The 23,197-nt window shown below is 44.8% G+C and overlaps 1 protein-coding gene across 4 annotated transcripts in view; it reads left to right on the forward strand.

Annotated features, from left to right (window-relative positions):
- The window catches only part of fam20ca (FAM20C golgi associated secretory pathway kinase a), a 106,469-nt gene that overhangs the window by 22,612 nt on the left and 60,660 nt on the right, over positions 1-23,197 (forward strand). For 2 of the 4 annotated variants that reach the window (XM_055511025.1, XM_055511026.1), the window contains exons 3-4: positions 18,707-18,805; positions 19,454-19,508. In XM_055511025.1, coding sequence (XP_055367000.1) covers positions 18,707-18,805; positions 19,454-19,508 — 154 coding nt within the window. Of the gene's footprint in view, positions 1-6,446; positions 6,632-18,706; positions 18,806-19,453; positions 19,509-23,197 lie in introns of all 4 variants that reach the window. The other 2 variants (XM_055511024.1, XM_055511027.1) reach the window with 2 other exon arrangements.

Consider the following 23,197-nt stretch of genomic DNA (forward strand, 5'->3'; position numbering starts at 1 on the left):
GGTTTTTACATCTTCAGTGTAATCTTTGCATTGTGATTGTGAGAATGGTTCTGTCTTTGTTTAACATGTGATTAAAGTTTCTCACCTGATCACACTAAGCAACAAAGAGCCACAAACAGGCAAAAGTAGCCTAAAAATGTCTACTTTACTAAAGTATGACAAGGTCATTTCAGTCATGAACACATGATACTAAACACGCTGAACATCTAACAGCTAAATGTTAGATAGGAGCCTTGAAAACTGGAATATAATCCCATTGGCCACATGTTGTGGATCACATGAGGAAAGTTATTAGTCTTGTGTTGAGTCCTCCAGCTGAACTCTTGTTGAATCTGTCAGTGGAAAGTGGTACAGTAACAACTCGCAACACAACAAACACGTGTTGATTCTGTTCCACGCTAACTGGAGGCTCCGGCCAGCTGCCGCTGTACAGCGTGGAACAGAATCCGACTGCTTAGCTTGACAGATGGGCTCTGTCCCTGCGTCTTTACGTCTCTCTGATCTTAGCTGTCTCTGGCTGTCAGTCTCCTCCCTTCCAGCTGTTTCAGGCAGGGTGAATGCCAGACCATGTAAGACAGCGGCAGAGGAGCCAGCTGGCATTTCAGAAACTCCAGAGGGCCTGAGGTGACACTGATAGTCTGAAGACTTTCACTTTCTGAACTTGTTCTGGTTTTTATGATCTCTTATTGTGCTACAGGATGCTAATAAGTCTTCCTTAGCAAGTGAACTATGGTGTTGTTTTTAATGCTTTGACTGAGAGTTAGTTAGGGGCTTCACATGAGGCATATACTGTACCTTCAGGAAAGGACAGATGCATTTCTTCTATGGATCAGGTTTGTTTACTTTTACTATGATACACCATAGTACAAGACGGAATGAGGCTAGAGCTGAGAAAATGCACAGTATGGTCTTTAGTTCATTGGTGTGAAAAACTGAGGTGTTGCAGCAGTGAGCTGCATATTATTATTGTTGTGTCAGAAGGAAAGAGGAATCAATCAGCGTGAGGGAAAAGAAATATCTAAAAAGTCACTGACATTTCAAAGCTCTGTCATTTATCTACCAATCGTTTGCCCTTTGAAATGCAATTGAATCAGTTTACTGAAGAGGGTAATTTGAGCAGGAATAAGCAGAAACCCACCAAAGAGAAAGTGACGGACAGAGCATTGACTGATTTACAGGCCTTTTACCTTTTAACCTAATGCTGCTTCAGTAATTTGCTGACAGGCACATTAGGAAGGATCAGTGGTTTCAGGTTATCAGCATCTGGAGCTGGGTGACGTAATGTGGTCACGCACTCAATCGATACACACCGTATTAAAAAACAGGCACAGTACATGCTGCACGCATGTTAAGATTCATTAGGAAACACAATCCGTCCTAGTTCACCCTGAGAGTAAGTGAACGCACAGAAAAGCAATCGCAGCCGCACCGAGGGCGAGAAAACCAGGAGGATGAAGAAACTTGTGGCCAGGAGAAAGGGGAGACGGCGCTCGGTCGTGATTAACGATGGATGAAAATAGAAAAGCTGACAACAAAACAAACAAACAGGGCTCAGTGTGACAGTCTGGTTTCGAAGAGACACAAGGTTCCTGCCAGGTCTGGCCTCCCCCTCATCTCCTCTGGCGTCTGATCCCAGCTCAGACACTCCCTCTGTGCTTCAATTTCTCTCCAGCAAGTATAAAAATTTAACATGTGCGCTCTCTAATATCTGTACTTGCCGGAATGCTGGCTGCCTTTCATTCCGTTGTTTGCTTCTATGTCATGTTTGTTCTTTGTTTTTCTCCTTTCCTGTTTTTTTTTCAGTTCTCTCCTTTCATTATCTCTTTGTATTTCTTTCGTTCTCTGTAAAAATCCTTTTTTCTCTCCTAATCCTCATTTACCTTTGAGACTGCACTCCCCGCCTTGCTTCAATTCAGGCTTCAGGCTGTTTTAATGCACCAATTAGTCAGTTGTTTTGACGCATACAAAGTAAAAAGAGCGGGGGGGAGTAGATGCCTGGGAACGAAACAATTCATTATAACCTTCTTATTAAGAAGAAAATATAAACGGCTTGATTGAAAGGTAGCAAAGAAAAGCATATAACAAGTCATATTGTACCTGGTTTACAATGAGTCACTGTCCTCTGTGTGGGAGTAGACATTGACACTCTGACTCACATGAAAGGAAATGACCTTTGACCTCATTCTTGGCCAGGTGGAATTGATTTGATTGGTCTTTGGGCCTCCACCTGCTGGGGTCAATAGGGCGCTGACCCCTGACACAACAAAGAGGCTCTGAGAGTTTGGGATCTCCTGCAGACGTCTCCTGTGCGCTGCTAGCGCAGCGGGCTAAGTGCAGAAGCTCTGACCTGCCCCTCCACCATCCCAGCGGAGATCTTATGCTGTCACGAATACGGTCATGAATATTCAGCAGTCACTTTCCTGTTCCTCCTGATGGAGTCTGGAGAGGGAAGGCTCCACCGGCTGTTCTTCTCACACTTAAAGAGATGCCATATGCTCTGAAAAACAAACCTGGTCGTTCAGCTGCTTTAAAGATTTAGAAAGTAGTGTGGTTGAAATATGTCCATCACTCGCACGGGATGCTTTGTTTGCTGCTCTTTGCATCCACACGACCTGCCTTAATGCTCTTACCTTCAATGTTTAGGGTCATCCCAAATTTTCAGGCTTACTCTATCTCTTCTTGACCATTTTAATCAGGCAGTTGTTCCCAGAGCTTTGACTCCATTAACCTTCCTGGATTTTAAGATAACCTTTTAGGTGAATAAGGTCAAAATACTGTATCAGAATCTTTTCATAATATATAATATAATAACATACAGGGGAACACATCTTCGCTTTGAAGCTGATGGACTTGCAGTGCTCTGCACCTTCATTAAAGCGGTTATATAACCAGTTTTATGTTTCTGTCCTCTAAAACACCTTAACTCAAGTAATTATTTCAAAGGGCATCAGAAAAGAACGTTTTGTTGATACATTTATTACCCAGTCATTAAAATGATTGAGTATTTGCCAGATATAATTTACATATAAATGATTTCTAAATAAATCATGAGGTATTTCTCTCTGTTTTTATTGTACCTTTTCCTGTTTCAAAGTTAAATGACTGTCACTAGGCAATCATTCCAATAAAAGCCCCTCTAAGTCATGACTCGGCCAGTAACCTCTAGCAGTATTTATACAGTAAGTCCAGTCTCTGCATTCTTAGCATTCAAAACTCGGCACAGATGTTTCAGAGTCTGTGATTTGCTTCACCTCTATTTAGTTTGAGCAGAAACATCGATTCCAGAGGTGGATTTCCTTCAGATGAGGTGCCTGTTTTGAAGTGGAAATCCACTGCCAGTCACTCCTATTGCTGCCTCCAGTTACTATGATGCATTTGACAAACCTGAAATCAATTTTGAGCAGTTAATTTCAAAAAGTGATTGATACTATACTGCATAGTTGTGCTCTGTATTTCTGTGAAATGAGTTTCATTACTGGCTAACAATCATTAATGGCTGAGAGCGCCTCCATTCTGGTAACCACTGGTTGTATTCGAAAACATAAATGTATTTTTAGACCGCTTTATAGAGCTAAACATTGACTCACTTTGACTGGTTTAATATTAATCAGAATGGTAAAACAGGTCACAGGCATCAGCGCACCTTTCAACCCCCACTGGCTGTGTGTGTTTGTTATGGTGTGCATGCCTGGCTGTCTATGAGCCCGCTCCCCCCCATCACAGTGGACTTTGACACAGAACAAGCTCCCAGTCTGTCACTTCCCAAACTCCTGCAGGCCAGGTCAGACATCAACCAACAGAGGTGCCGAGGAAAGTGATGAAAAAGAGGGGAAATAAAGCCAAGGAACGGGCTCGAGACCTGTCAGACCCCCAGTGTGTGCTGATGTATTGGCCCAACCTTCACGGCTGGATTTCACACACTGTCTCTCCGGTGCGCTCTCATTGTGGCTCAGGGACTAGCGCCTGTAGTGTTCACCTGATGGCAATAAAGTTTGGTTTCAGCAACAGCAAGTGCGCCATAAATACTCCTCCTATAGTTTCCAGACACGGGTCAGAATATATTCTTGAAGAAATAGTTTGGGGATAGTTTAGAAAACATTGTAGAAAATGGACAATGTAGATGTATTACAGTATATTACAACATCTGTTAGATTTCAGTTATATAAGGTCTTAAACGGTAAAAAGTGGTGCAAAAACATTATATACAAACCAATTACAATTATTTCCTCACAGTGTGCTGAGCCCCGGCTGCATTTGTCACCATAGTCCTTAATTCCTCCTCATCAGCAGTTTGCATTGGTATTTTGTCTTTGGCTCAGCATAATGCTTGTGCCTCCAACAACTTTTTCCCTACCATTTACTCTTTATTTAGTCACTGAGACAGGTACCTGTGAATACACTGACAAACGCTCCTTGACTACTGCTCTAACCTTTGCCATGATCACATTGTTTTATGTGACCCCTGCATCAGTACCCTTTAATATGCAGCATAAAGTTATAAATACGTTTGTGTCATAGTGTGCTGCATATTATGTAAATAATTGTATTTTAATATTTGAATAATTAATGTTTATTGCCACCAGAATACAAAAGGATGGAGTCAGACCGTATTCATTTCCTTCTTTCTACTGATTCTGATTCTGACGTTGCAGCCAACATTTCTATCTTAAGGATGTTCCACTCTCTCTCAGTCTGTGAATTTTTGGATTACAACTGGGACGACAGCTGGAAGTCCTTTTTATGTGTTTTACCCTTTGACCAGTGTAGATCAGAAAAAGCATGGAAAAAGAAAGTCCTGCAACGTAGGATCGCAGAACATGAAAACTGCATGTTAACACGCCCACACACACACACACACACACACACACACACACACACACACACCATATTAAGTGATTGCTATTGAGTGATTACTCCAAGAAGTGTTTCACGCTTGTCGAGGAGGAGAGGTGGAAAATGTATTGCTTGGCTTTTAATTAACAAAAAGCTGATAAGGACTTCTAGGTCAGATAACGGGGTGTGTGTGTGTGTGTGTGTGTGTGCGTGTGTGTGCGTGTGTGTGCGTGTGTGTGTGTGTGTGTGTGTGTGTGTGTGTGTGTGTGTGTGTGTGTGTGTGTGTGTGTGTGTGTGTGTGTGTGTGTGTGTGTGTGTGTGTGTGTTTTAGGGTTTCTATCCTACTGTATAGTGTGAGTGTCTGCAGGTTTATGGTCCGTTTGTGTCATTTATCACTGCTTTATAACTAAATATAAAGTAAATATCTTACTTCCTCCTGTTGATGCAGTGACACACGATGCCCTGGAGCACTTAAATCAGCCCTATTCAAATGTAATTCTTTGTATTATGAGTAGCTTTTTACTGTAATTAGAGCCTTTTTATAGTAAACACTTATTGTACAATTCCAGAAATGGTTTGCACTAGATTCCACTGTTGTTTGTCTTCATATACTGAGACACAATCTCCCAATGTAATCATTAGGTAAACGTGTATCTGATGCAGCACATCCACTGTTCTGCCAGCGCCGGTGATATATCTCTCCCTCCTCTGCTAATGAACCTAGAATGAGTCATGCGCTCCCCATTGTTGTGAGTGTGTGCTTTCATAACACTACCACTATAGACGTGATTATGTTAGACATGGAGACGGTATATGTGTGTTTGAAGTAATCTTCAGATTGCTTATCTTATTCCGGCTTGACTGAAGGGGAAGGATCCACAACTTGTTAATGCAGAAATGGGCCCAAGTACTGACAGAAGCACATAAGATCAGTGAGTCAGCGGCTCTAGTCCCTGATTATCCCTCATATCCCTGTGAGGAAATGCCTTTGAATCAGAAGGCTGTAAGACTAATAATTGCGAGTGAAGCCTAAATTCATTGTACACAGAGCAGATTATCTTTATGTATTGTTTTAAACTGACTGATTATTACAGTTTTGTTGTTGTAATAAAAGTTCCATGTGATTACAAGGGTCTCTGAATCGCTGACGCCTGTAGCAAACATAAACCACAAGCATGACTCCACTCAGTGAGGTGGCTTCGTCTCAGAATGCAATTAGCAATGCGTCATCCATTAAATGTGTTTTTAGGATGAAGCACACGCAGCTCAGAGGAAATGGATCAGCGCTGCGTCTTTGTGTCTAGATTTATATGCTCCCGACCTCTGTGACTTGGCTTTAAATGCCTTTTCAGTGTTTGACTTTGAAACTTAAGAATAGCTGCAGGCGCGTGGACCTCGGTGCCTCCTCTGGTTACTGTTAATTAGTTTAGTAGCTGTGTTAAATGAGCTGCGCAAAACAGTAACCGCTTAACCTCGCGCCGCTCACGCACACAGTTTGTGCCTGATGGAGAAATAACTGCAGGGTCTCTGCAGGTGCAGATTTTGAAATAAACTTCGGGCATGAAATTTATGATGTGTTTTATGTGCTGTTTGCTTCCCCCTCACATGTGCAGCGGGACGGGACGCGAACGAACGCCCCGTTCTCCGCGTCGCGCCTTTGTTTTCCTGCTCCTCGCACAGCGCCATGCCGTGCACGCGATCCGTGTAAGACCAGTGTTTTCTCCATTTGAAGACAACACTCCGATGTTGAGAACAAATGAGATTCAAACCACACGCCACCCACTTCAGTCTGCACAAGGTGGGGAGAGAACTTGAGGAGTTCACGTCAGAAACTTGCTTTTGTTTGAAACCTGAAGGCTGGTGTTGAAGCGCTTTCAAAGCCGGCGTGTACTGTACACTGCACTGTCAGTAAGAAAAATACACTGTAGGAGATAACGAGGTAAATATTGCTCTTGTGGTCTGACAGTGCATTTGTTTTCCTCGAAATATTTTCCTTTTTTTATTTACTGGATGTTTGGAGGACTTTAATGGGGACGGTATGTTGTATGGCTCAGAGAATCTGCAGCGTTAAATTAGAGCACTCCTGCATGAGCGTTGTTATGGCAAAAATTGTCTCTTCCTCTTTTCTATGTCTCTTCCTTATTTCTATGCAGTTATTATATGATTTATGACTTATGTTCTGCAATTAATATCTTATGTTTTGTCTTACTGTATGCATTTGACATTTGACCTACATTGTTCAATGGTTGACTCTGCCTGATAGACTCTCAACTCTAGCTCCCAAACCCAAGGTCGGGGAGTTGTGTCTCTGTCTGTTGAGACTTGGTGCTCCTTTCTCACAGATAGTTGGACGTCAGCGATGCAGGTGTGAGAAAGTAAAAATCTTCACACACACTGCGACAGGGAGGAGATGGTGCATGTAATTTGATTGGGTTAGAAAGACATTCCACCCTAGTCGGACAGAGAAGCTAAAAGGCAGAAGCAACTTGAGGATCGTGGGCTCTTTGCATCACACCTCCGTGGTGTGTGCACTGATCTCCCCAGCTGGTTTTTGGTTTTTTGATGTGCACGATCAACATCCATGCTTTTTATTTGCTTTCCCCATTATTTTTATTTTCTTTATTATTTCAATAAATCGCACAAAAGGACAACTCTCTCTCATCTACTTCTTTATGGAAAATTTCCACCACAGCGTCCTCCTGCGTGTTTCTAGGAGTAATCGCATTAGGTCCTGTTAAATGCACGAGGCCCAAGGACGATGTGGGAGCGCCGGTCTCCGGAGACGGACACGCGAGCCTGCGGGACCCGAGGTGTCTGCGCCAACGCTGCTGCGTGCATCTGGACAGGGCTTGGATCGGCCCCAGATCTCTGACTGGGTGACAGGCTCGTCTGTAAGCCAACCTTGGCCAGATGAGATGGGGGTGGTGGTCGGAGCGCGGGGAGTGGAGATTAGGAAGGTGTGAGGCTTTGACAAGGGCAGACAGGACAGCCAAGTGTTGAGCGCGAGTCTATCGCTGCCTCTAATGTTTTCTTCCTCCTTGTCTCCTCCTGCTTCTATTGAGGCGTTAGTTCTCAAAAGCTATTAAATGTTAGCGGTTGCTAGATTAGCAGTGATCAACGTAGATAAATTTTAATTCCTCAGCATTCTCCAATCAGGCAACGCACAACAGCTGTAGCAGCACTGTGCTGAAAGCAACTCCGTTGTCATCAGTCGCATTGTGTCGCCTTGTCTCCCCATCATCCCCTCTTTTTGTCCGTGCGTGTGCAGCCCACGCGTGTTTCCACACGCGTGTATCGGCCATCTTCGTTCCTGGGCTTCATCCGTTGTCTGACGGAAGAGGCGAGAATGCAGGGGCTCCCAGTAAAAGTCCAATAAAAGTGATTTACAAAGACAGGGGTGGTGCAGAGGCACCGTGGAGCAGCTGCAAACCTCCCAAAATGCTGTAATTACTTTCCCTTCATCTTTCCCTCTCTCTCCCACTCCCACAGTCTGATTACTTACCTAGGAGAAAATCTAATTGACACAGCAAATTGGCAAATACACTCGGAGAACTTCAGCACCGAGCCAGTCGATCCTGACTAGATAATTGGGAGAAATATAGCTTCACACCTTCCCTGGTCTTTGTGGGAGGGTTTAAAAGGGGGGATGTGGTATCTGTCTTTTCAGACCAGTGATTAGAATCAAATAGTCAGTAATTACAAATGGGAGCACCGCCGGGAAGGCTAAAGACCGAGAAAATAAAGGGGTGAAGGCTTTTTCTGTGCGTGGAGACTTTTTCTACTTTGCTTGTTAAAGCTCCAGGGCAAAACTAGTTGTTCACGTTGGCCCTGTGTGCCGGTGTATTCTTACTTTCTCCTGGCGTCGCTACCAGAGGCAGTGAGATGTGTGAGATGAGATTTTTGACTCCATCAGGTTCTGCATTTGTTTTTTTGCTTAGGCTAGTATTTTAGGGGCGAACTGGGAATGCTCTGCTCGGCTGCGTACCCGTCTGTCCGAGTGCGTGTTTGATATAGTATGATACTAGTACACACTGAATTAGCCATGCTGTACCTCTGGCACTGAATGTAAAGCTGTCAGAGGTGGAGAACACACAGGTTCCTTTTACTCTGATGTTCCGTTGGACATTATACCCTTCATACAAATGAGATGTGGCTCAGGGTTCCCTGGCACCAGCATAGGGAGCGCAGGCAGTGGCCTAGAGCACCACGCGCTCCAGGGGGGCGCCGCTGCAGGGAGGCACTGGGGCAAATGATTGGCTGTGCTGCAGTGAAATGCGTTTGAACTTCCAACACTATAGGATTCTTTTAGATTCAGAGGGAACAATAGGCTGCGTCTTTCAATCCAAGCTTTACCCACTTCATAAAACACACCTTGTGATCTGCGAGAGTGAGCTGGAGTCCACAGTTAAGTCAGTTAAACTCAATACAAAACCATTGCTCCAACGATATAGATGTCACCCTGCATCATGAGTGGTAGCGTGAGTCCTCCTGGAGCGTTTGACCTCTGCGTGGTCCTCCGTCCACAGACGGTACAGTGCAGCTGTGCAGCTAAAGGGACAGTCCGCCCGTTCGGTACAAAAGACTTACACTCCCATAACTCCCCCCCCCCCCCCCCCCCCCCCCCCCCGGGTTTGGCAGGCGGTCTCCTGAGAGGGAGAGCGTGGGTGCATGGAACGGTATGACAAAAAAACCCAAAAAAAAAACAGTGCAACAGCATTGGCACAGCTAAAAAATGAAGATGATGGACGGGCAGAGAGCTAAAACGACAGAAGGGGAAGAAGATAAGTACAGAATACAGAAGAGGGAAAAGTGTGGCAACTAGAGACCAAATCTAGAGAGAAGCAGGCCATCGACGGACAGAGCAGCCCTACAGGCCATCACAGACCAGTCCTCCAAATGTCAGCTCAGTCAGGACCACCCTGGGATGCCGACAGGACCCCCTGGGAGCTCCGGTAAAGCAGATAACTACTGACAGGGGAGGACTGAACTTCCTCCTGCACACACACACACACACACACACACACACACACACACACACACACACACACACACACACACACACACACACACAGCGCTGCCTCTTCTGTGTAGCGTGTCTGGGCTCGTTCGCTGCTTCCATGCCTGAATTTGTTCCCTCATGTACATGGGTCAAAGCCTGATTTCAGACTCGGCTGCAGCCGGGGCGGGTGCAAGTTCTCATCAAAAACGAATTCTCTGGATCTGGGTTTCCTCCCCGATGGAGACAGGCCACAGCAGGGATGACAGCGAGTGATAGTAAAATGGCCCCTATTCTGTCTGTCTCTCACTAATAGAGAGCTGCGGAAGGAGCGAACACGGCCTGATTGAGGCAACTGTCAGAGAGCACGCGGGAAAGAGGGGCTTAGGAGGAGACGGTGCCGAGACCGGGGAACGTGGACCAAAAGGAAGGCGGAAAACAGAGGAGATGGACAAACGCACCCTGGTGCTGCTCCGGGCTGGGAGGAAAAGGGGAGAAATTAGAGGCAAGAGAAGAGGCAGGAAAAAAAGGAGGCAAGTGGGAAAGAGCAGTCTGATTAATTGAGACAGAGTCAACTGACCGCAAGTCATTAAGCTGCCACTGGGCTGTGCGCCAGTCACTATTCATTCTGCTCAGCAGCGCCGGGCGCTCCACCACTCCAGCCCCGTATCATCCCCCGCTTCTTCCACACACCCGCTAACACATGGGCGTAATTCCTCCCAGAAAGGATGCCGTTCTCCAGCAGAGCCTTTGTCTTCATTAGACATCCTCTTGGAGAGGTGTGACATGGGACGGCCGCTCCTGAGTGTGTGATGACAAATGGCCGCGGCCGAAAACAATGCGACGCAGCAGCCCGCACATGCACAGAGGGCGGATGACAGCGAGCGAGCTCTTTTCACGCACGGCGCGGGGAGCGCTGCTGCTGGCTGGCTGGCGACGTTCGCGAAAGGCGCATGAATTATGGGGCCGCGCGCTAATTTCTCCTCCGCGCCGAGCCCTCGGTGACAGAAGACGGCGAGGATCCGCGGATCTCAGACGCAGCAGAATCACAGCGTCTGATCGTTAGTTTGTACGGTCGCAGTTTCAAGCTTCGTTTCTCCTCGCCGTTCGCTGTAAATATGATGCTTATTTGTCTGCAGGCGTCAGGAGCATCAGGAGCCCAGACTGTGTCCCAGCATCATGTCCTTATGAAATACTTTTAACAGCCCAGCTGATTTGACCTCTTGCAGCAGTATGTGGTTGAGCCTTGAATGTGAATCGGAGAGACAGGATGGTGTGCAGACAGTGCTGTGTTGGGGAAGGCTCACGCACACTCAATTTAGCCCATTTAGATAGCTTTCAATCAGAGACTCTCGGCGAGGCTAAACGGTGTGAGGGGGGCATGATGAGGAGGCATTAGCCAGCTACTTTTTACACTCATTAATTCCAAATGCACTTACTGGGTCAGGTTAGGTTTCTTCATACGTCTTTATTTTCTTTATAGCCTTTGGATCTGATCTAAAATCTGTGCACTATAATTAGTCTGCCTGATGAACTGAAATGATGAGCTCATTTTTTGTCACTGCCACACTGAGCTGAGCTGATAAGATAAAGGATTTCCTCCAAACTTCTTATTCTTTGGTACTTTTTATTAATGGAGGCTTGAACTCGCGATTGATGTTTTAGTGTCTGCTTCTTAGAGCGACTAGAGACGGATCTGAAACAGCAGCCTGTCCTCGTTCGCTGTTCTTTGTCTTCACATGCGTCTAATGATGCCGCCCTGCTGTACAGCGTGTCTTCTGAGACGACCGAACATCCTGTTGCTCCGTTCTCACAGATGCATTTTAAACACTTGTACGTATATGTTGACATGAATGTGCCACAGTCTCCCAGCCTGTGTGAAAACGTGCTTGTGTGGACTTTCTACACTTGCTTGGTTGGAGTCCCACGTTCAGCCAGGTGCCTCTCTCTGCGTGGGTTCCCTTTGGGTCCTCTGGCTTCCTCCCACAGCTCAGAATCCTGCAGTCAGGTTAATTGAGGACTCCACATTCCCTGTAGCTGTGAGTGTGGCCATGCGATAGATCAGACCTGATACCCTGATAGGCTCCAGCCCCCTGTGACCCTGAAGAGTACAAGTGTGCGGATAATGGACGGTTAGTTGTTAGTAGGGAGGTCACTGAGAGGCTGAGTTGCCTAAACACACAGTTGGTGTCATTGTGGCCCGCGAGGGCTACAGCTAACATCTAAACAATACAAATAAACTGGAGCTCCAACAAACAGCTTCATACAGAAACCGTGGGGGATATTAGCTTGGCTCCGTGTCTGAACACACCATTAGCTCGTCTCCCAACAACTGACATCTAATTAAACTCATTAATCTCTCGCCACTTTAGAGAAGGACGCTCACACTCGCTGGCATTTCACTATCGGCCTCTTGGCGACTCCTCGTTCGTGCACTTTCACTCCTCCTCGCCGTTGCGCTGCGACGGTGCCACTTTACCTGCCAGCTCAACAGCAGTCTCACATGACGGTGCCGTCTTCCATTTGCCTCCGCACACACCTCCCGGCACTCGCACCTTTCCCGCCCGCACGCTGAAACGCGAGGGGCGAGTGGGAGGTGGAGAAGCACTCAGGCGCCGTTAGCGCCGTTAAGTGGAACGGAATCGTGGTTCTGAGGCGTAGTCACTTACAGGGATCCAGGCAGGTAGACCACAAAGGCTGCGTGGAGACCAGAGCCGACTGACTGTCGATTTCTACGTCCCGCCTTGTGTGTTGTGGCCCATTATCACGTCCATCGGCGGCAGCGGCAGGATTGGTTCAATAGATCAACGGCGGGACATCATTTAACCTGACATCCTTCAGTCATTGGCCTCACGTGGTCTGAAGCGTTTACTGCAGTATATGCTGTGGTGCGTCAGGCCTAAGACGGCAACATGCCTTTCACTATTAACTCATGCAGCATCGAGCATGAGGATGGTGGATTTGGAGTATTATATTAGTCCATTTAAATAAACACTGCACCCTCTACCTTAAATCTCTCTATTAGGGACATTTTAAAATAATCAATTCAAATTACCTGTTGTGACACAATTACACGCTATATTCACAGTTGATGATTGGATTAAATGGGCAAAAATGTGAGCTCATACATGTACGTTTCCATGCAGCAGCTCTTGTCTTGTATCACATCGGAACAAGAACCCCGAACAGAGCTCCTTTGTACGCACACCGGCTGAAACACAAAAGGCGAGGCGGCTGGCGTGTATTCATAGGTGGAGAAATCAAATATCCCATTATGAAATTCTATAATGTCATCTCTGGGTGTGTGTGTGCGTGTGTGGCAACGCAACGCTGCCGATATGTTTGCTCCCGTCTCCCCGTGTGTCACTCCTGGGCGGAGGTGTCTCATTGCACTGTAGTGGCTTGTTCTTGTCTCCTCCGTCCAGCGCCTCGCGGTGGATCTCGTTACTGGTTAATGGCCCCCGCCCAAGCCTCTCCTCCGCTGGGGGAGAACCTGACCCAACTGTGCATGGCTGCCTGTGCGTCACACAGGCCCCCTCTGTACAGCCAGGGGCGTCTGAATGAGCTCACTGTGGGCGCTCCGGCTTTGTTGATGAAACGCATCTCAGAAGCTTGCTTACATAGGTGGGATATGGTTTTTGTTGCTCCTCCAAATGTAATACCTGCTCCCATAATGCACTTGTTTAGATTTAGTGGCCTCCATCTAAAGTCTAGACCAACATGAAGCTACTGTTTTGGAGTAAACCATGTTGCGTTGAATATTTAAGACTGACTAATCGTTTTGTGTTTGTATCGTATCTTCTGATTCCCTTCTTCACAGTGTGTACCTCATCCTACTGGTGCTGTAATTCACATTCCTCCCACCTCCCACTTCAGTTTTCTTATTCGCTACCACTCACGTATCAGATCTTTATGCTGTTTCTTCTTTTTTGCTGTTTCTTTTTTTTTTTTTTTTTTAAACCTACACAGGTGATGTTGCCGAACACATCCAGAGGTGATAATTAAAATGCTTCAGCGGTCGTACTCGTCTTTTTCCCAGTAAAATAACTTCTCCCAGCAGCTAATAGAAGCTCACTTTATTATCTGCCCTGCACTGATGTACATCCACAGCAAAGCCAAAAGGGATAACCAGCACAGGCTTCTTTATTTTCTTTGAATCCCTGGATCAAGTGGTAAGACTTCTGTGTTTAATGCTCTGACGACTAGTCCGTACTCCTGGGGAGGATTCCTAGCCACTTGTCTTTCTGCCGTAAAGCTCTTTGAAATAAAAGTCAGCTTCCCATGTTTTAACAGCCTGAGTAAATAGCCAGCCAATAAAAGCTGAGAACGGTGGAGCAGAGCAGAGATGTAATAAGCAGCAGCAGAAAGAAGTCGAAACAGCACAGGGTGTAGCTGCTTTCTCGTGTTCCCCTCCGAAGTCTTTGTCCTGTCTCTGTCTCTTATCTTGTTCGCTCGTTCCCACCCTTTCTTATCCTCGGAGCTCCAAAACCTTCCCATTTCCCACATGCGGCCAGTCACAGTGTTTTTGGTGTAACCAAATAGCAAATTGGAGGAGATTCTATCAGCGTAATAGGTAGCACAGCCAAGCCAGGCAGAGCGCCAGGTAGGCGTTTTCTAACAGGAATGCTGGGGATAATCAGCTACTGGAATCACTGACTCACTGATCCTGTGTGTGCGCTTTGCTGAACTACATGCGGCTTTTAGCATGTTCCAGCAAAATCTGTTGGGATTTCCATGTGAGGAAATCAGAGCATGCATATTGTTTATTCTTTTTCTGTCGGCTGGTCAGACTTGCATCATTTAAAACCCTAATACGTCCACAAATAGTCGTTTGTGATTGAAGCATCCCAACTCAATGACTCAATGAATGTCCCTCCTCCGTGAATCGCAGCAGGATCCACACGTTCAGGAGCAGCATTTTGATCCTCTCTACGTCCAACAAAGACACGGTTAGAAGCAGAATTTTTAAATTTGGACTGGATTAGACGACTGGAGCTCTAAAGCCCATTAAGAACACAGGAAATGTTGCCCTGCCTGTGTGGTACCGGCTGCTGACTGTGACTTAATGATTATCAGACACTCACGACAGCATCACCGCTTCCATCTCCCTGCTCTCAGCGAGAACACGAATAAAGTAAATTTATTCCACACATCAGCCTATTCCTCTAAGGTAAAGATGTGCCAGCTGCAATCCCCATATTTGTTAGTGTAATTAAATTTCTCTAATATTCCCTGCCACTCTACCCGAGATCACCTCAAATTCCCTTCTCTATCAACTTTACATTTTTTTTAGATAATTTAGATAAAGTTTTGTCCCCTGTGTAAATCAGGGAGTGTTAACAGCCTATTTTAACTGTGGCAGTGATTTTAAGGTCATAGGTGGCTTGTTGCACGATGAATGGAATTTAATTAAAAACATAAATTTTGGCGATGCAGTCCATTTGGGCCAGAGACTGAAAGACACAAGATTAATTATTAAGATAAAAAAAAGCATGTTCAGGATGGCCTCAGTCTCTTGATGTTATTAATTGTCACAGTTGTCATTAGTCTGGCATCCTGACAAGCCACTAATGAAAACTCCACCACAGATAAAAATGATGTCTGTTAAAGTGTCTTATTACAATAAGACATGGAGGCAAACTAAATGCACTTGATGTCCGGACGCTGGTGGTCACTGTAGACATCATTTATTTATATTGAGCAGATTATAGACTTAAAGTAGCTTGTTTCCCACCATTACTGTACAAACGTTCTTATCTGTTCGGCCCATTGAGTGTCTTTCTCCGCTTGTGGGATCTTTCCTGGTAATCGTGTGCCAGGAGGACTGTACCCTGACATTTTAACACCAAAACTAATTAAAAGAAACAACAGTGAATGGAAAAGTTCCGAAAATGTAAAGTGGGTCGCGGTGTCATTGCTGTTTGATGCCGCGGTCATAAGCGGACGGGGTTCTTGTGCTTCTCAGCAGACGCCAGCGGAGGTTTGCTCACAAATCCCAGCAAACACACAGGATCTCATTTCCTGAACTTTAAACCTTCCGTATACAGGTTTCGCCCTAACAGCCGGCATGTGTGAGCTTGCATTTGATAGAACACATCTACGGCAGTGTTGTCTGACCATCTGCCCTGGTCGTCGGGCCGTGACACGGAACCTGCCTCGCTGAGATTGTTTCAGGGCTGCGGTGGGGGGTGGGGGGTGGGGGGTACAGGGCAGAGCAGCCTTCCACAACAATGAGCCCGGGACTCAAAGACGACAACGCACGCCGAGCTGTCAGGCTTTTTGTCTCATCCACTCTTATGAAGACATCTTATAATCTATGATCCAGCTCTGTGCGAATGAATTCATGAGACCTTTCGCAGGTACCGTGGAATGTTAAAAATACTTCATTATAATGCCTGGCAGAGTCATTCATAAAAGGTGGCATTTGTATTCAAAGTCAAAGTGCGTTCGCCATCAAAGGGTTGTATAGAGGAATTCCAGTCGCCTCTTCTTTATTTAGGTAATAGAAAGATAGGGAGGAGAAGAGATTAAGGGCAGCGAATAGAGAGCAGCCGAACGGCGAGATAAGAAGTAACCTCTGGGGATTAGCACTTTCATGTACTGTAGCACGCCTGCTGCAACTTAACAATTTGAATATTACTTTTGCTGCTATTAATGCCGCTATTAATGTTAATTGTGTTGTGCAGGTGCGTGTGTCTAATGCATGATGAGTGGCTGCTGCACTAATTAGCTTTTTGTCAAAATGAAGTCAAAGCCGCCAGCGTTCTGCAGCACGTATTGTACAGTATGTTGATCATCTACTGTACCTGCAGCTGTGGAGACAGCAATTTAAAGAGCCACCTTTTGTTCGGCGTGGGCATTCGGACCTCGTCCTAACTTCCCCGCGTCTCTGCAGCTTGGGCTTTTTTATTAGCATTCTTTCAGGTTGCCCCCCTCCCCCAAAAAGGGCTCATTGTATAAACAGACAAAATGACAAATTCCCTCTTTGAGTGGCTCTAAAAAATCAAGACCCGTGTCGCTATCACACAATATTGATGTTTTGCTCAGCCTGAGATCAATGGCTTTTCACACCTCATTAGTTAAGGCAGAAATGCTGTTTGCTTTGCGCGTTGTCATGGGATCTGTGTAGTCTGTTATTGTGGAGCATCTGAGGCGCATGCTAACAACGCAGGTCTCGTGGGTGTTGGCTAATGGCACAAGGTCAGGAGGATATCACCCGGGTCTTGGATTAACTGCCCTCGGGAGGTTTTTCATCTTTGTGAAACAAAGGAAATATACTTGGCTGGTTGACCTTGGGGAGGCTGCTGTCGGCCCCTCGGGATCTGACAGCATCATTTTAAAGCTCTGGTCAGTAGTACCGTGTCCAAGGTGAATGTTCAGGAAATGACCTGGCAAAGTGAGATAAATTCTCCCTTTTTTTTTTTTCTTTTTCATTTTGATCTTCTCAGCAGAAGTCCCTTAGAGATGCTACAGGGCCTGTATGTGTCTCGGGTTACACGCGTTCTCATATGAATCTATTGATTGCTTTGATTTAAAAATATGAGCTGGGAATTGCGAAGCCCCAGTCTTTGTTCTGAGTTAGAATGTCGGTAAAGTGTAATATGACCAAAGCAACCAGCGAGACTCACCAGACAATCAGTAGTGGATCAATCCTTCCTAACCCAGTCCGCTGTGTGAATCATGAATCAGTGTTACCTTAAGTCTGTATTAATTGGTGCTTGTCTTCTCATAATCACATCTTTACTACTTTTGTTGTACTTTATTAGTTTTAACATTTAGACTGAAGTAAAAATGTATAAAGACCTGTTCAAGTTAGGTGAATGAGGTTTTCTTTGTCCAAACTGTTGTTTGGAGGCAGGAGAACCTGGTGGAAGGTTCTAGGAGCCATGCCTACATCAACACAGTTACTTTCAAGGTCACAGCAGACATCCTCTGCTTTCCTTGTCACCCCCCACATCTGCTGTTTTCTATCTCCAAGCTACATAAAGGAGAGAACAAAAAGCCTAAATGGTCACTTAATGTGGCGTGTGGTTGATCCTATCACATACAACGATCAGATAGTTAATATTCGAGTAAAGAGGCTGCATTATTTACAATTGATACAGGAAGACAGTCCATTAGTTATTGACATTGTCAGGCAACAGCATAGGCAGCCACACAAGTATTTTGTTATCTAGGTGATGTATGAGGCATCGGATGAAGGTCCCGAGGTAATTTGGCTGAAGTGTAGAGATGGAATATAGCAGCGGTATGTGTGTCAGTGGAAGTGGTTATTGCAGCCCGGGTTGCCATGTTTGTTGTGCTTGTCAATCTAATCGAAAAGAGATGCAAGCAGCAGCAAACAATAATTGGAATTGTAAGAAAATCAACGTTGACCAAACTAAACACTTAAACCCTTATTTGATGTAATGTGTTTCTTTAGGCTCAAGCTTGTTCCCTTCTGTCTGTCTTGTAGTAAAGGTAGGATCCAGCAGAATCAAATGTATGAAAACCTCTGCGGAGGCCCATCAGTGTCCATCACACCTGGATACTGGAACTTGTGTATCAACGCAAATGAGCAGCGGTGCCCAACAGTAACACTGTTATGAATGCACGCCAGCGCTGTTTAGTGCACAGAGGGTCCACATTCACCGACGCCGCTCTGCTTAATGCCCCAGTTCCACCAGCAGCTGCTGGACTGCTGCTCATAATGGAGGAATATAATCAAAGCTTCTCCCTCTGCAGCTTGTGAGTGAAGCCTCCTGAGCGCTGCCTCCTCCCTGAGGTTCTGGCAGGTTGACAGCCCAGCGATTCCTGCACACTTCTTTCCAAGACCAGGGCATTAAGACTTTGTCTCAACCGTTGCATGCGCTCACACTCTCTTTCTCTCTCTCGCAGGAAGACGAACAAACATGCCTACAGTCCTCGTCACCAAACTCCAGGAAGAACTTCATTCCCTATTACGGAGGAAGTGAGAGAGGAACACAGGTTCTGCAGGTTTGTAACTCGCACATTGTTCCGTATGTCTAACACTCAGTGGAATACGCTGTTTTTCCTCCATCATTGTCTGATCCAGGCAAATCTGGACTCACCAGCTTTGCCTGTGCATGTTATTCACTCACTGAATCCCCAGGCTCCCAGCTGATTATAACGTGCCCTCCTTTAGAGAAAGCACTTGATGCATGCCACACACACACACACACACACACACACACACACACACACACACACACACACACACACACACACACACACAGACTTTTCCTTTCATGTCTTATTCCAGTGTTTCCTGCCTTCTCTTAATATTATGCATGGCAGTTAGCAGGTTCTTGCATTTCTTAGCACACAACGTGTTGGCTCCACGTCATAACTACTCTCCTCCAAACACTGCCTCACTTGTGTTGTGCTTACATACAGTAAACACAACACAATTCAGTTTTTCCTGAATCTATTTAAGGTCATTTTGTGACTTTGTGTGATGCTGAGTTAGAAATAAAGTCCCAATTCAAAGATGCTATCTGGCAAATGAAGCCACACAAAAAGACAATTTTTGCTAAAGCATTTCAGTTATATTTGCATAACTTTGGTCTTTTCTGCACATTTAATTGAAAATGGCTGTTTTCATAAATTACTTTTAATTTGCAGGGATTTCATTGTACCCGCTGTGACAAGCATCGATGCTGTCAACTTGCTGTTCCAGGTCTGACTTCACCGGAGTCCCTGCTTTTGTCCATTTTCTGACATAAAGCACTTTTCACAACAGACACATTTTCTGATGTCATCTCAATCTGGTTTCCAAGCTCTTAACTTAACTAACTACTACTACTACTGTAGTTGTAGTTGCTGATGCACCTAGTTAAATCGAATCATGATTTGTCAAGAAATGGTTGAAAAATCCAAGTACTTTAGCTGCTGCATGTGACCTTTCTGCCCTTTGTGCAGCAGCAGAGGACTACAGATTGGTGGGATCTAAAGGTTAAAGGTTCACTTCTGTCCCAGGATTGTGTAGGTGTTAAATGCTGATTCACAGCAAATCATCACTGCTTTCATGTGAAGTGGTGCCAAGGCTTAAGGGCTACAGTAGCTAACAGCATTGATCAGAACTTTGTGCTGAACATGCTAAAAGTGGGTGAAAAGTTTTTAGTCGGGATTAACTCATTTGATTTCTCCTCTTTTTCATGAGTGGAGGTAAGAGAACAGATTGTGAGCGTTCGCCGTTATCTATCACAAATACGTGAGCCACTGCAGGGGTCCTTTGATTGAGTAGTTTTTTTTCTTTGAAGCCGTCAGCATAATGCAATAACAGACAGTCTTCTTGATTTATTTCTCATCTCTCATAAATGTTGAATTGCAGGAATCTTGAATGAACTGGGCTGCAATGTTTCGCCTTAACACAGTGGCCTTAATTAAACACGTAAGTGACGGTAGCTGCCCTTTGTGTGTGTGTGTGTGTGTGTGTGTGTGTGTGTGTGTGTGTGTGTGTGTGTGTGTGTGTGTGTGTGTTTGTGTTTGTGTGTGTGTGTGTGTGTGTGTCCTCAGTGATTAAACACAACTAATCCTAAATCAAGGAAAGCAAATGAATGATCATCATTGATGATAATTGCTTGATTAATTAACATGAAAGGAACAATGTAATGAAGGCTGTTTGAGTAGCTTTTTGTCCGTTAGTGGCTTCAGGCCAGATGTGGGAACCTTCCTTGAGTGCGAATTAAACCCAAGACGACAGGCTTAAATTCCCAAAAATGTCTCTGACCAATTATTTTAAAAAATAATTACCCCTAGAGATCAGAGTCCAACAAAACTAGATGCTAGAAAAGATGCTAGCATGTAAATTAACGAGCAGCGGATGTGTGTTTGCTTTACAAAGGATTACAGCTCAATAGAATCACTATATAAAAACAATTGTTGCTTAATCATTCCAAATTAATCCCATTAACAGCTAATGGTATAATTCATCTTGCCCTGGTGTCAGCCTTACTTGGTGAGTGCACTTAAGGATGTCTCTTTGCTTTTCCAATGGATTGCATTAGGTCTGTCCAGCTACAGTAGTGAGCTGGGTTGGACCTCCGATCATTAACTGGTTACAACAACTCATTAGAAGATGAATAAAGTTAAATTGTCTCGTAACGAAAGCCAAGGACTAAAGCAATAAAGTCTCCTTCCTAATGTTTGCCCTCCTTTTTGATATAATGAGTTCATTTCAGAAACAGAACACAAATGCTTCTTTCAAACTTTCACAATTACGTGATTATAATTTCTTAAAGCCGTGTTTAAGCAAACAAGCTTTATTATATAAAGCACATGATTTTTATTTGTCTATTATTTTCGAGGGAAAAGGTTGCCATGGAGTTTTCATATGGAGGGAACAGAGAGGTGTGAACGCCTACTGCCTCCAAGAAAAGATATCGTAACCAGGCTGGGAATTTGAGATAAACAAGATTGTGTCACAAACACCCACCTTTTCATCTACTTGTATGTGGATCTATATTATTATTTCATCTACAATCTGATGCTAATATCGCAGTCCTGCATATGTTATGTGCTCATTCTCAGTGTTTTGTTTTTGTTTTGTGTACACACTATAAGTGTAGATTGTCTTAAGGGGGATGAAATACAAAATGACTGCTTCTGGCCTGTACAATGAAAACATTTAGTCATTATATCATAACAGCCGTTGTTGAATGACAGACTTTAATCAGCTGGTAAAGGCTTTTTCTATGATATACTGCTCCAGACTTTTTGTGTATTCATCTATTAGTGTGATGAATCTGGTGCATTTAGTTCATAATCCTCTAAAAGCCGATGAGATATAATAGATCGAGTGCAGCTGTGCGTGCTCGTGTGTCTGTATTTGACGGAGAGGCTGCCAGGTGCGTGATTGAAATTGATTATTTTGAATTTTATAAATGTTGGACACAGCCATAACCCAAATACCGTGTGGCCCAACTCCTGCTGCACCTTTAAAATAACCTGTAGAGGGATTTGTTGAGGCATTAAAGGTGCATTTCACTTAACTACAAAGTCTATCGCTTGCTATGTGTAAAAGGACATTTTTTTTAGGAACAGGAATCACATTGATCAGATCCAGAGTCTCATTGGTACCACTACATTTTCTTTAGTTCCGCAGGGCATCTGTCAGACATTTGTGTGTTTATCATATGAGATCCCCCCAGGGTCCGAGCATCTCCGGGTATTTCCTACTGTGCCTTGTGTGGAATTAATATCCTCGGGGGTAAAGAAACTGGCACAGAACCTAAAGTTTGAAACATGAGCTCATTTGGGCTGAGGCGTCTTTGTTACTCAAGCTGGGACCTGCAGTAGTTAACGTTGGCGCTGCTCTGTACATCCCCTCACAAACTAAACGCAGCAAAATATTTGTCTCATCCAAACTTAAACTCAATTTACGTCTGTTTTTCACAACGCTCTGCACACGGTGGCTCATCCCTTTTAAAAATCAATCAGTTCCTTGGAGAGAAAGAGAATGTGAAGCGCATAGGAGAAGGAAGGAGCAGACGTGTCTCAGATTTCCATCCATGACATCAGTGATCCTCTCTGAATTCCTCAACACAGCATAATCCTTAGCCAGTGGGGAAATGTGAGAAACTTCACAAAGTAATTTACACTTTAATGTCTATTTTCCCCAAGTACAGCAGTGGGATGCAATTTAAGGATAACACAACCACATTTTTCTCATTTTCTAGCATAATACCCAGAGACTTGTATTAAGTTCTATCTACTTATTATGTTTTACTTGAATGAATTACATGCTTAGAATATACAAAGATGAGCACAACAAATGTATGATTTCCTACATTTTGATACACACTACAGAGGCAGCACGTCGATATGAGCCTGTACTGTACCACGCTTGTCATTTGGATAATGCACAGATTATCGTCAGCAGGAAGTTCAGCGTATGTCCCCTTTTCCTTTGTCTGTTCTTCTCCCCATCGGTCCGTCCCTACCTCACCCCTCCCTTCAGCCCGTGTGACTCTCCGTGCTCCATTGCCCTTTATGACCTGTAATCCATGCTTATTAAACAAGGTGCCTGTGCCATTAAGAGTGGAAAATTAGCCTTAATGGCGGCAGACCGCTGGCAGCGCTAGCTCCCTCAATGCCATTTCGCACTTATGGACAACGCTACATTAGCACCCTAATTCAAGTGGCTTTGCATCACTGCCTCTGAAAATATTTTCATAATTCTCCCTTCCCTCTGCTCCAACCTCCGCTGTCGGCAAATTGAAGGGGATGCTGCGCTGGATTGTTAGATCGCCAGACCCTCCCACCAGCATAAGAACAGGTTAAGCCCAGGTAAAGACACTGTATCAAGATGAGGGTATCAAAGCTACACAGATCGGTTGTTTCTAACCTCCCTCGCCCCATAAAGCG

The sequence above is a fragment of the Betta splendens genome, chromosome 8 (genome assembly GCF_900634795.4).
Source record: "Betta splendens chromosome 8, fBetSpl5.4, whole genome shotgun sequence".
In the NCBI taxonomy this organism is placed as follows: domain Eukaryota; kingdom Metazoa; phylum Chordata; class Actinopteri; order Anabantiformes; family Osphronemidae; genus Betta; species Betta splendens.